General features: G+C 45.7%; 1 protein-coding gene across 1 annotated transcript in view; it reads left to right on the top strand.

Moving 5' to 3' along the window:
* The window catches only part of LOC137377639 (disintegrin and metalloproteinase domain-containing protein 12-like), a 561,477-nt gene that overhangs the window by 378,651 nt on the left and 170,230 nt on the right, over positions 1 to 12,596 (top strand). The window contains exons 14-15 of the mRNA XM_068047508.1: positions 5,425 to 5,620; positions 11,034 to 11,142. Of these exons, the coding sequence (XP_067903609.1) occupies positions 5,425 to 5,620; positions 11,034 to 11,142 (305 nt within the window). The remainder of the gene's footprint in view (positions 1 to 5,424; positions 5,621 to 11,033; positions 11,143 to 12,596) is intronic.

Genomic DNA, 12,596 nt, shown 5'->3' with positions numbered 1-12,596 from the left:
TAAGGTTTTGAGCAAGAGATGCAGCGAGGATGTGAGGAAGAATATTCTTTACGTAGTGACTGGTAAGGACCTGGAACTCACCGTGGTGACAACGAATGATTTCAAAAGGAAATTGGACAAGCACTTGAGGGAGATAAACTTACAGGGCTAGGGGGATACAGCAGGAGAATGCAATTGACTAGATTGCTCTACAGAGAACCAGCAGGGACTTGATGGGCTGAATATCCTCCTTCTGTACCGTAATGATTCTTATGACCTGATTTTTTAAAATTCTTTCATGGGATGTGGACGTCACTGACTAGGTCAGCATTTGTTGCCCATCCCTAATTGCCCTTGAATTGAGTGGCTTGCTCGGCCATTTCAGAGGGCAGTTAACCACATTGCTGTCAGTCTGGAGTCACATGTAGGCCAGACCAGGTAAGGAAGGCAGATTTCCTTCCCTAAAGGAACATAGAACATAGAACATAGAACAGTACAGCACAGTACAGGCCCTTCGGCCCACGATGTTGTGCCGAACCTTTAACCTACTCCAGGATCAAACTACCTACGTCCCCTTCATTCTACTATCATCCATGTACCTTGGATGTTGCGGGTTCCGGGATTTAGATGTTTCACTAAGAACAGAGAAGATGGTAAAAGAGGGGGGGGTGTGGCATTGTTAATCAAGGAAAGTATTACAGCGGCAGAAAGGACGTTTGAGGACTCGTCAACGGAGGTAGTCTGAGCCGAGGTTAGAAACAGGAGAGGAGAGGTCACCCTGTTGGGAGTTTTCTATAGACCTCCAAATAGTTCCAGAGATGTAGAGGAAAGGATAGCAAAGATGATTCTTGACAGGAGGGAGAGTAACAGGGTAGTGGTTATGGGGGACTTTAATTTTCCAAATATTGACTGGAAATACTATAGTTCGAGTACTTTAGATGGGTCTGTTTTTGTCCAGTGTGTGCAGGAGGGTTTTCTGACACAGTATGTAGACAGGCCAACCAGGGGCGATGCCACATTGGATTTGGTACTGGGTAATGAACCCGGCCAGGCGTTAGATTTAGATGTAGGTGAGCACTTTGGTGATAGTCATCACAATTCGGTTAGGCTTACCTTAGCGATGGGCAGGGACAGGTATATACCGCAGGGCAAGAATTATAGCTGGGGGAAAGGAAATTATGATGCGATTAGGCAAGATTTAGGATGCGTAGGATGGGGAAGGAAACTGCAGGGAATGGGCACAATCGAAATGTGGAGCTTATTCAAGGAGCAGCTACTGCGTGTCCTTGATAAGTATGTACCTGTCAGGCAGGGAGGAAGTTGTCGAGCGAGGGAGCCGGGGTTTACTAAAGAAGTTGAAGAGCTTGTCAAGAGGAAGAAGAAGGCTTATGTTAGGATGAGACGTGAAGGCTCAGTTAGGGCGCTTGAGAGTTACAAGCTAGCCAGGAAGGATCTAAAGGGAGAGATAAGAAGAGCAAGGAGAGGACACGAGAAGTCATTGGCGGATAGGATCAAGGAAAACCCTAAGGCTTTCTATAGGTATATCAGGAATAAAAGAATGACTAGAGATAGGTTAGGGCCAATCAAGGATAGTAGTGGGAAGTTGTGTGTGGAATCGGAGGAGATAGGGGAAGTGTTAAAGGAATATTTTTCGTCAGTATTTACAGTAGAGAAAGAAAATGTTGTCGAGGAGAATACTGAGATACAGACTACCAGGCTAGATGGGATTGAGGTTCACAAGGAGGAGGTGTTAGCAATTTTGGAAAGTGTGAAAATAGATAAGTCCCCTGGGCCAGATGGGATTTATCCTAGGATTCTCTGGGAAGCCAGGGAGGAGATTGCAGAGCCTTTGTCCTTGATTCTTTTGTCGTCATTGTCGACAGGAATAGTGCCGGAAGACTGGAGGATAGCAAATGTTGTCCCCTTGTTCAAGAAGGGGAGTAGAGACAGCCCTGGTAATTATAGACCTGTGAGCCTTACTTCGGTTGTGGGTAAAATGTTGGAAAAGGTTATAAGAGATAGGATTTATAATCATCTTGAAAAGAATAAGTTCATTAGAGATAGTCAGCATGGTTTTGTGAAGGGTAGGTCGTGCCTCACAAACCTTATTGAGTTTTTTGACAAGGTGACCAAACAGGTGGATGAGGGTAAAGCCGTGGATGTGGTGTATATGGATTTCAGTAAGGCGTTTGATAAAGTTCCCCATGGTAGGCTATTGCAGAAAATACAGAAGTATGGGATTGAAGGTGAATTAGTGCTTTGGATCAGAAATTGGCTAGCTGAAAGAAGACAGAGGGTGGTGGTTGATGGTAAATGTTCATCCTGGAGTATAGTTTCTAGTGGTGTACCGCAAGGATCTGTTTTGGGGCCACTGCTGTTTGTCATTTTTATAAATGACCTGGATGAGGGTGTAGAAGGGTGGGTTAGTAAATTTGCAGATGACACGAAGGTCGGTGGAGTTGTGGATAGTGCCGAAGGATGTTGTAGGTTACAGAGGGACGTAGATAGGCTGCAGAGCTGGGCTGAGAGATGGCAAATGGAGTTTAATGCGGAAAAGTGTGAGGTGATTCACTTCGGAAGGAGTAACAGGATTGCAGAATACTGGGCTAATGGGGAGATTCTTGGTAGTGTAGATGAGCAGAGAGATCTTGGTGTCCAGGTACATAAATCCCTGAAAGTTGCCACCCAGGTTAATAGAGCTGTTAAGAAGGCATATGGTGTGTTAGCTTTTATTAGTAGGGGGATCGAGTTTAGGAGCCACGAGGTCATGCTGCAGCTGCACAGAACTCTGGTGCGGCCGCACCTGGAGTATTGCGTGCAGTTCTGGTCACCGCATTATAGGAAGGATGTGGAAGCTTTGGAAAAGGTGCAGAGGAGAATTACTAGGATGTTGCCTGGTATGGAGGGAAGGTCTTACGAGGAAAGGCTGAGGGACTTGAGGTTGTTTTCGTTAGAGAGAAGGAGGAGAAGAGGTGACTTAATAGAGACATATAAGATAATCAGAGGGTTGGACAGGGTGGATAGTGAGAGCCTTTTTCCTCGGATGGTGATGACAAACACGAGGGGACATAGCTTTAAGTTGAGGGGTGATAGATATAGGACAGATGTCAGAGGTAGTTTCTTCACACAGAGTAGTAAGGGCGTGGAACGCCCTGCCTGCAACAGTCGTAGACTCGCCAACTTTAAGGGCATTTAAGTGGTCATTGGATAGACATATGGATGAAAATGGAATAGTGTAGGTCAGATGGTTTCACAGGTCGGTGCAACATCGAGGGCTGAAGGGCCTGTACTGCGCTGTAATGTTCTATGTTCTATGTTCTATCCTAGAGTCGCTTAAATGTCCCGAATGTATCTGCTTCTACTACCACCGCTGGCAGTGCATTCCACGCACCCACCACTCTCTGTGTAAAGAACCTACCTCTGACATCTCCCCAAAACCTTCCTCCAATCACCTTAAAATTATGCCCCCTGGTGATAGCCCTTTCCACCCTGGGAAAAAGTCTCTGGCTATCCATTCTATCTATGCCTCTCATCATCTTGTACCCCTCTATCAAGTCACCTCTCATCCTTCTTCGCTCCAATGAGCAAAGCCCCAGCTCCCTCAATCTTTCTTCATAGGACATGCTCTCCAGTCCAGGCAGCATCCTGGTAAATCTCCTCTGCACCCTCTCTAAAGCTTCCACATCCTTCCTCTAATGAGGTGACCAGAACTGAACACAATATTCCAAGTGTGGTCTAACCATGGCTTTTTGGAGCTGCAGCATAACCTCGCGACTCTTAAACTCAATCCCCCTGTTAATGAAAGCCAACACACCATACGCCTTCTTAACAACCCTATCAACTTGGGTGGCAACTTTGAGCGATCTATGGACATGGACCCCAAGATCCCTCTGTTCCTCCACACTACCAAGAATCCTGTCTTTAAGCCTGTATTCTACATTCAAATTCGACCTTCCAAAATGAATCACTTCACACTTTTCCAGGTTGAACTCCATCTGCCACTTCTCAGCCCAGCTCTGCATCCTGTCAATGTCCCGTTGCAACCTACAACAGCCTTCCACACTATCCACAACTCCAGCAACCTTCGTGTTGGCTGCAACTTTGCCCTGTCAACTGTCTAACCTTCCTCACAGACTCTCTGCACTTCAACAGCTACCCCATCCACTGATCTGTAGCTCCGGTTCCCATCCCCCTGCCAAACTAGTTTAAACCCTCCCAAAGAGCGCTAGCAAAACCTCCCACCCAGGATATTGGTGCCCCTCCAGTTCAGATGCAACCCGTCCTTCTTGTACAGGTCCCACCTTCCCAAGAAAGTATCCCAATGATCCACATATCTGAAGCCCTCCCTCCTACACCAGCTCTGTAGCCACGTGTTCAGCTGCACTCGCTCTCTGTTTCTAGCCTCACTAGCACGTGGCACCGATATCAATCCTGAGATTACTATTCTGCTCGTCCTGCCTTTTTGCTTCCAACCTAACTCCCTATATTTGCTTTTCAGGTCCTCATCCCTTTTCCTAGCTATGTCATTGGTACCGATATGTACCACGACCTCTGGCTGCTCCCCCTCCCCCTTAAGAATCCTGTAGACTCGATCCGAGACATCCCTGACCCTGGCACCCGGGAGGCAACATACCATCCGGGAGTCTCGTTCGCGACCACAGAATCTCCTGTCTGTTCCTCTAACCATTGAATCTCCTATTACTATCGCTCTCCTATTCTCCCCCCTTCCCTTCTGAGCCACTGGGCCAGGCTCAGTGCCAGAGACCTGGCCAATGTGGCTTTCCCCTGGTCGGTCGTCCCCCTCAACCGTATCCAAAACGGTATACTTATTATTGAGGGGAACGGCCAGAGGGGATCCCTGCACTGTGCGCCTATTCCCTTTCCCTCCCCTGACGGTCACCCAGCTACCTTTATCCTGTAACTTAGGTGTCACTACTTCCCTATAACTGCTCGCTATCACCCCCTCAGCCTCCTGAATGATCCGAAGTTCATCCAGCTCCAGCTCCAGTTCCCTAACGCGATCTGCGAGGAGCTGGAGTTGGGTGCACTTCTCACAGGTGAAGTCAGCAGGGACACCAGTGGTGACCCTCACCTCCCACATCCTGCAAGAGGAGCATGCAACTGCCCTAGCTTCCATCCCCTCTGCTCTAAATTGACACAGAGATTAAGTAAAAATAAAGGAAAACCTTACCTTACAGTTTCGGGTTTAGCCACTGCCCAAATATATAAGTTCACTTACCCAGCAGTCCCCGTGTCCGCGTCCGCCGAATCGCGAGGTAAGTACTTTATACTGAAACTTACCATCCCAGCTGCCCCCTGGCTCGCACTATCGCTGATCAAAAATATCCAGGAGTTTACAGATTTAATTTGAACTTACTCTTACCCCTGCCAGAAAAATTGCCAATTAAGATGTCAGCATATTTTATTGCTGCCTTTATTCTGCAGTTTCTTCCAGCGGGCACAGTTTGTCGACCGTTGAGGGGAGAATGCGACTTGCCAGAGTTCTGTACAGGCAGCTCCTCGGATTGTCCCGACAATGTGTATCTGAAAGATGGCCACACATGCAACAATGGAAACCGATACTGCAACGATGGGACCTGTCAGTCTGTGGATGAACAGTGCCAGGAGATTTGGGGTGATAGTGAGTACAGGCTACCAGAATCTTCCATAACATTACACCACAGTCACACTGAGCATGAGCTACGTCAAGTGTACGTATGTGATTGGATGGAGCCCTGAGCCTCAAAGCACCCACAATTCCCTGTGAGTTCATGGTGACCTTGCTGATAGAGTCTGAAGGAAAGTGACAGCGTGGGACTTTCCTAGAGGAGAGCAGCCGACATCAAAGGGCAGGTCCTCACACCTGGACTCATTCACTTCACCGTGACTGGGTCAAGACAGCTGCTCGTAAAGACCATTCTTAACTGCTTATAACCGCTCATCTGTCTAACTGTAGAGTATAGGCCCAATTTTTTTTTTTATTTGTGTGGCAACGCAGGTGGATAAGGTAGTTAAGAAGGCACACGGCATGCTTGCCTTCATCGGTCGGGGCATAGAGTATAAAAATTGGCAAGTCATGCTGCAGCTGTACAGAACTTTAGTTAGGCCACACTTGGAATATTGCATGCAATTCTGGTCGCCACACTACCAGAAGGACTTGGAGGCTTTGGAGAGGGTACAGAGGAGGTTTACCAGGATGTTGCCTGGTCTGGAGGGCATTAGCCATGAGGAGAGGTTGGATAAACTCGGATTGTTTTCACTGGAACGACGGAGGTGGAGGGGCGACATGATAGAGGTTTACAAAGTTATGAGCAGCATGGACAGAGTGGATAGTCAGAAGCTTTTTCCCAGGGTGGAAGAGTCAGTTACTAGGGGACATAGGTTTAAGGTGAGAGGGGCAAAGTTTAGAGGGGATGTTCGAGGCAAGTTCTTTACACAGAGGGTGGTGAGTGCCTGGAACTTGTTGCCGGGGGAGGTGATGGAAGCAGGTACGATAATGACGTTTAAGAGGCATCTTGACAAATACATGAATAGGATGGGAATAGAGGGATACGGTCCCCGGAAATGCAGAAGGTTTTAGTTTAGGCAGGCATCAAGATCGGCGCAGGCTTGGAGGGCCGAATGGCCTGTTCCTGTGCTGTACTGTTCTTTGTTCTTTGTTCTTGGTTCTTAGATCTCCTCTCATTCTTCTAAACTCTAGAGAGTAAAGGCCTAAACTGCTCAATCTTTCTTCATAAGACAAACCCCTCATCTCTGGAATCAATCTAGTGAACCTCTTCTGAACTGCCTCCAATGCAACTACATCCCTCCTCAAGTAAGGGGACCAAAACTGTATGCAATACTGCAGGTACAGTCTCACTCATGCCTTGTACAGTTGCAGCAACACTTCCCTACTTTTATACTCTATTCCTTTAGCAATAAATGTCAAAATTCCATTTGCCTTCCTTATTACCTGCTGTACCTGCATACTAGTTTTCTGTGATTCATACACGAGGACACCCAGATCCCTCTGCACTGAGGCACTCTGAAGTTTCTCTCCATTTAGATAATAATTTGCCTTTCTATTCTTCTGACCAAAATGGATAATCTCACACTTATCCACGTTAAACTCCATCTGCTAAATTTTGGCCCATTCACCTAACCTATCCATATCCATTTGTAAATTTTTTATTTCTTTATTGCAACTTACTATCTCACCTATTTTAGTGTCATCTGCAAATTTGGCTATAGTACCTTCTATCCCTGCATCCAGGTCATTTATATTGATTGTAAATAGTTGAGGCCGAGGACCGAACCCTGTGGCACCCCACTAGTTACATCTGCCAACCAGAAAAGGACCCATTTATCCCAACTCTCTGTTTTCTGTTGGTTAGCCAATCCTCTATCCAAGATAATAAATTACCCCTAACCCCATATGATCTTACCTTGTGTATTAACCTTTTGTGTGACACCTTATGCCTTCTGGCAGTCTAGGGACCTGAAGGTATATGTGCACAAATCGTTGAAGATGTCAGGATAGGTTGAGAAAGTGGTTAATGAGGTACACAGGATCCTGGTTTTTATAAATAGAGGCATTGGCCGGGATTTTATCCGGGCGATGAGGGTCTTGATCTCCGGCAAAAGTGTGGATGAGAACCCTGCGTTACCCCTTGTGTGGGAGGCCCGCTGAATCATGTGCCTCCTGAAGCAGGCCTTCCACAGGATCAAGGACCTCAGTGACGGATGTTCCCCCCCCCCCCCCTCTGTCGGGCAATCAGACGCCAGCAGCTCTTTAACTGAGCAGTGCCACCACAGAGGCAGTGGCTGCTGCTGGTGGAGCACCAACCAAAGGCCCAGGAGTGGTGCCGGACCCAGGCCACAAGTAGGTCAGGGCAGGAGGGGTCTCGCAGGCTGGGGGCTGTGTGTGAGGAGGGTATAGGACGGATAGGCATGAGGGTGGCTCCCAGCAGACCCCCCCCACCCCCTTCCCAATGCCAGGTCCCTTGATCAGGCACTGAGTGCCTTTTAACAAGAGACCCCCAACAAAGCCAGCAGGCAGTCCACCCGGTTTTTCTTGCCGTGCTCCCTGTGCGGTGACAGACCCATCCGCTGCTGGGCTAATTCTGGTAGCAGTAGGATGAGGCCCTTAATTGGGCATTAATTGCTGGGTCAAATTCCTGGAACTCACTTCCTAACAGCACTGTGGGTGTACCTACCCCAAATGGACTGCAGCAGTTCAAGAAGGCAGCTCACCACCACCTTCTCAAGGGCAATTAGGGATGGGCAATAAATGCTGGCCTGGCCAGCGACGCCCACATCCCAGGAAGAAATAATAAAAAAACCAATGAGTGGCAGGCTGGGGAGGCCATTCACAGGCCTACCTGCCCCGGACTTAATGTCAGCAGAGGCGGGAAAGCCATCATCCCAGCTGATTTGATGCTTTCCCTGCTTCCAAATCCACCAAGGGAGAGAGCATAAAATTCCCCCAATAGGGGTACAAAAGCAAGGAAATGGAAACAGAAAATTCTGGAAATATTCAGCAGGTCAGGCAAGATGAGAGTTAACATTTCAGGTCAATAACCTGTCAGAGAGAAGAACAAAACTTCAAGAACTTCAAAGTTCCCAAGGACTGGAAGGTAGAAATCATAATCCTGATTTTTAAAAAGGAGAAAGAGCAAAATGGAAACAATAGGTCAAGTTAGTTTAACATCAGTAGTAAGAAAAATGGTAGAATCTATTATTAGGGAAGTGCTAACAGGGACTTAGAAAATCATATGATTAAACACAGTCAAAACTATTTGTGAAAGGGAATTACAAACGGAAAGTGCTGGAAATGCTCGGCATTGGCTGCCTGACCGACTGAGTATTTCCAGCACTTTCTGTTTTGATTTCAGATTTCCAGCATCCGCAGTATTTTGCTTTTATATTTGTGAAAGGGAAATCGTGTTTGATAAATCGACTAGAGTTTTTAAGGATGTAACTAATCGGATGGATATGAGGGAACCAGTATTTGTTGTCTATTTGGAGTCTGAAAAAGAATTTGATAATGTGCCACACAAAAGGTTATTACACAAAATTAGGACTCATGAGATTGGGGGGTAACATATTTGCAGGGATTGAGGTTGGTTAATGGACAGAAAACAGGGAATATGAATGAATGGGACATTTTCTGGTTGGCAGACTGTAACTAGCAGGGTACTTGGGCCTCAGCTATTTACAATTTATATTAATGATTTAGATGAGGGGACCGAGTGTAATGTATCCAAGTTTTACTGACAATACAAAGTTAGGTCGGAAAGTAAACGATGAGATAATGCGCAGGAAGAGCAAACGATTAGGATGTCACATGGTATGTTAGTTTTGTTACAAAGGCATTAGAGTATAAGACTATTGAAGTCTTACTTTGATTACACAAGACTTTGATGAGGCCATACCTGGCGTACTATATGCTATACACTATGGGGATAGTGTGGAAAGATGGAGTTGAATTGGATCAGCCATGATATTATTGGATGGCAGTGCAGACTCAAAGGGCCAAATTGTTCTATTTCTTATGTTCGTATGTTTCTGTAATCAATCAAACTTATTTATTTCTATCTGTGCGATTAATTCATCAATTATATTGCAAATGCTCCATGTTTTTAGATTTGGTGTCTTTAGCTTTGACCTTTTTTCTGTTTTTCTGTGATGTAACCTTATTCACTCATATTCTATTAACTTTGTTAATCTCTATATACCTTCCTGACCCACTCTGTTTACTTTTACCTAAATTGTGACTGGAAGTGCCAAACAAATGCAGTGGGTGGAGTGGGGATTAGCATCTTAGTGTTGGCTTTAAAAGGCTTGCATTTTATTCTGAGTTAAATATTGGGAAGACTGAATCCATTGTCTTCAGTCCCCACCACAAATTCCACTCCCTATCTACCAAATCCATCCCTGTCACTCGCAACTGTCTGAGACTGAACTCAACTGTTCACAAGCTTGCTGTCTTATTTGATCCTGAGATGAGTTTTCAACCACATATCCATGTCACTAGGACTGCTTATTTCCATATCCTTAACATCACTGTCTCTGCCTTCTCCCCACCTCAGCTCTTCTGCTGCTGAAGCCCTCATCTACACCTTTGTTACCTCCACACTTGACGATTCTATCACACTGCTGGCCAGCTTCACACATTCTACCCTCCATAAACTTGAGGTCATCCAAAATTCTGCTGCCCATGTCCTAACTCACACCAAATGCCAACACCGCTGTGCTTTCCGACTGAAACTGACTGAAACAATGCCTCAATTTTAAAATTCCCATCCTTGTTTTCAAATTCCTGCATGGCCTCACCTCTCCCTATTTCTGTAACCTCCTTCAGCCCCACAACCTCCGAGATATCGGCACTCCACTAATTCATCCTCTTGAATATCCCTGATCTTAATCGCTCCACCCTTGGTGACCGTGCCTTCAGCTGCCTAGACCCCAAACTGTGAATAAAAGCAAAATACTGCAGATACTGGAAATCTGAAATAAAAACAAGAAATGCTGGAAATACTCAGCAGGTCTGGCAGCGTCTGTGGCGAGAGAAGCAGAGTTAGCGTTTCAGATCAGTGATCCTTCTTCAGAACTGGCAAATATTAGAAATGTAGAAGGCTTTAAGCAAGTAAAGCAGGAGGTTTCTTGTTTCTAGCCCAAGCTCTGAAATTCCCTCTCCACCTCACTTTCCTGCTTTATGATGCTTCTTACAACCTACCTCTTTGACCAAGCCTTTGATCGTCTGCCCTAATATGTCCTTATGTGGCTCAGTGCCATATTTTGTTTTATAATACCTCCTTGGGATGTTTTATTGCAGTCAAGGTGGTATATAAATACAAGCTATTGTTGTTGTATTTTAGTCAATTGCTTTGCCTGTCTTGTTCTCTCCATTTCAGACATTCTGTTCCGCTGTGAGTCACATTCTCCAATACCCCTTCTCCTTCTCAGTGGGGGCAGGCTGGGGAGGAGGTTCAAATGACATGGACCAGTTAGGACGTAATGGCCAGTTTCGGTTCTGTAGAATCTCTGTAATTCTCCCACTTTCTCTCTGACAGGTGCGAGGTCTGCTGAAGAAGTTTGTTACGCCGTTACAAATAAACAAGGAAATGATTTTGGGAACTGTGGCAAGGATGAAAATGGCCAGTATATAAGGTGCCGGACAGAGTAAGTTTGACAGAAAAATCCAACTTGTGTCGAATTGCCAGCACTAATACAGGAGTTTTATACTTCGAATAATTGAAAAGATTGTGCTGTTTTATATCAGTTTAAATTATGATTTAATAAATCATGTAATGAAGTTTCATATGGAGAAATCAGGGAGACCTGGTCACAACATCAAAGCAAATTGAACCAACAACATAAGGACTTCATTAATGGTTCAATGATAACGATCAGCGGGTATTGAAGTGTCATAGTTGTTCTTGCAGTTCTTACAAACATCTATGAGAACGTAAAGACAGTAGGAAGGAACTTAAGCAAGGAGTCAGGAGGGCTAAAAGGGGTCATGAAAAGTCATAGGCAAACAGGATTAAGGATAATCCCAAGGCTCTTTATACATATATAAAGAGCAAGAGGGTAACTAGGGAAAGGGTTGGCCCACTAAAGGACAGAAAAGGGAATCTATGTGTGGAGCCAGAGGAAATGGGCGAGGTACTAAATGAGTACTTTGCATCCGTATTCACCAAAGAGAAGGACTTTAGATTTAGATTTGGATTTAGAGATACAGCACTGAAACAGGCCCTTCGGCCCACCGAATCTGTGCCGACCATTAACCACCCATTTATACTAATCCTGCACTAATCCCAAATTCCTACCACATCCTCACCTGTCCCTATATTCCCCTACCACCTACCTATACAAGTGGCAATTTATAATGGCCAATTCACCTATCAACCTGCAAGGCTTTTGGCTGTGGGAGGAAAGCGGAGCACCTGGAGGAAACCCACTTGGTGGATGATGAGTCTAGGGAATGGAGTGTAGATAGTCTCAGTCATCTCATTATCAAAAAGGAGGAAGTGTTGGGTGTCTTGCAAAGCATTAAGGTAGATAAGTCCCCAGGGCCTGATGGGATCTACCCCAGAATACTGAGGGACGCAAGGGAAGAAATTGCTGGGGCCTTGACAGAAATCTTTGCATCCTCATTGGCTACAGGTGAGGTCCCAGAGGACTGGAGAATAGCCAATGTTGTTCCTTTGTTTAAGAAGGGTAGCAAGGATAATCCAGGAAATTATAGGCCGGTGAGCCTTACATCAGTGGTAGGGAAATTGTGAGAGAGGATTTTTCGGGACAGGATTTACTCCCATTTGGAATCAAATGGACTTATTAGCGAGAGGCAGCATGGTTTTGTGAAGGGGAGGTCGTGTCTCACTAATTTGATTGAGTTTTTTGAGGAAGTGACAAAGATGATTGATGAAGGAAGGGCAGTGGATGTTATCTATATGGACTTTAGTAAAGCCTTTGACAAGGTCCCTCATGGCAGACAGGTACAAAAGGTGAAGTCACACGGGATCAGAGGTGAGCTGGCAAGATGGATACAGAACTGGCTCGGTCACAGAAGACAGAAGGTAGCAGTGGAAGAGTGCTTTTCTGAATGGAGGGCTGTGACTAGTGGTGTTCCG

This window comes from Heterodontus francisci, chromosome 1 (genome assembly GCF_036365525.1).
Source record: "Heterodontus francisci isolate sHetFra1 chromosome 1, sHetFra1.hap1, whole genome shotgun sequence".
Taxonomy (NCBI): Eukaryota; Metazoa; Chordata; class Chondrichthyes; order Heterodontiformes; family Heterodontidae; genus Heterodontus; species Heterodontus francisci.
Note: the sequence above shows the minus strand (reverse complement) of the source record. Positions and strands in the feature narration are given on the sequence as shown.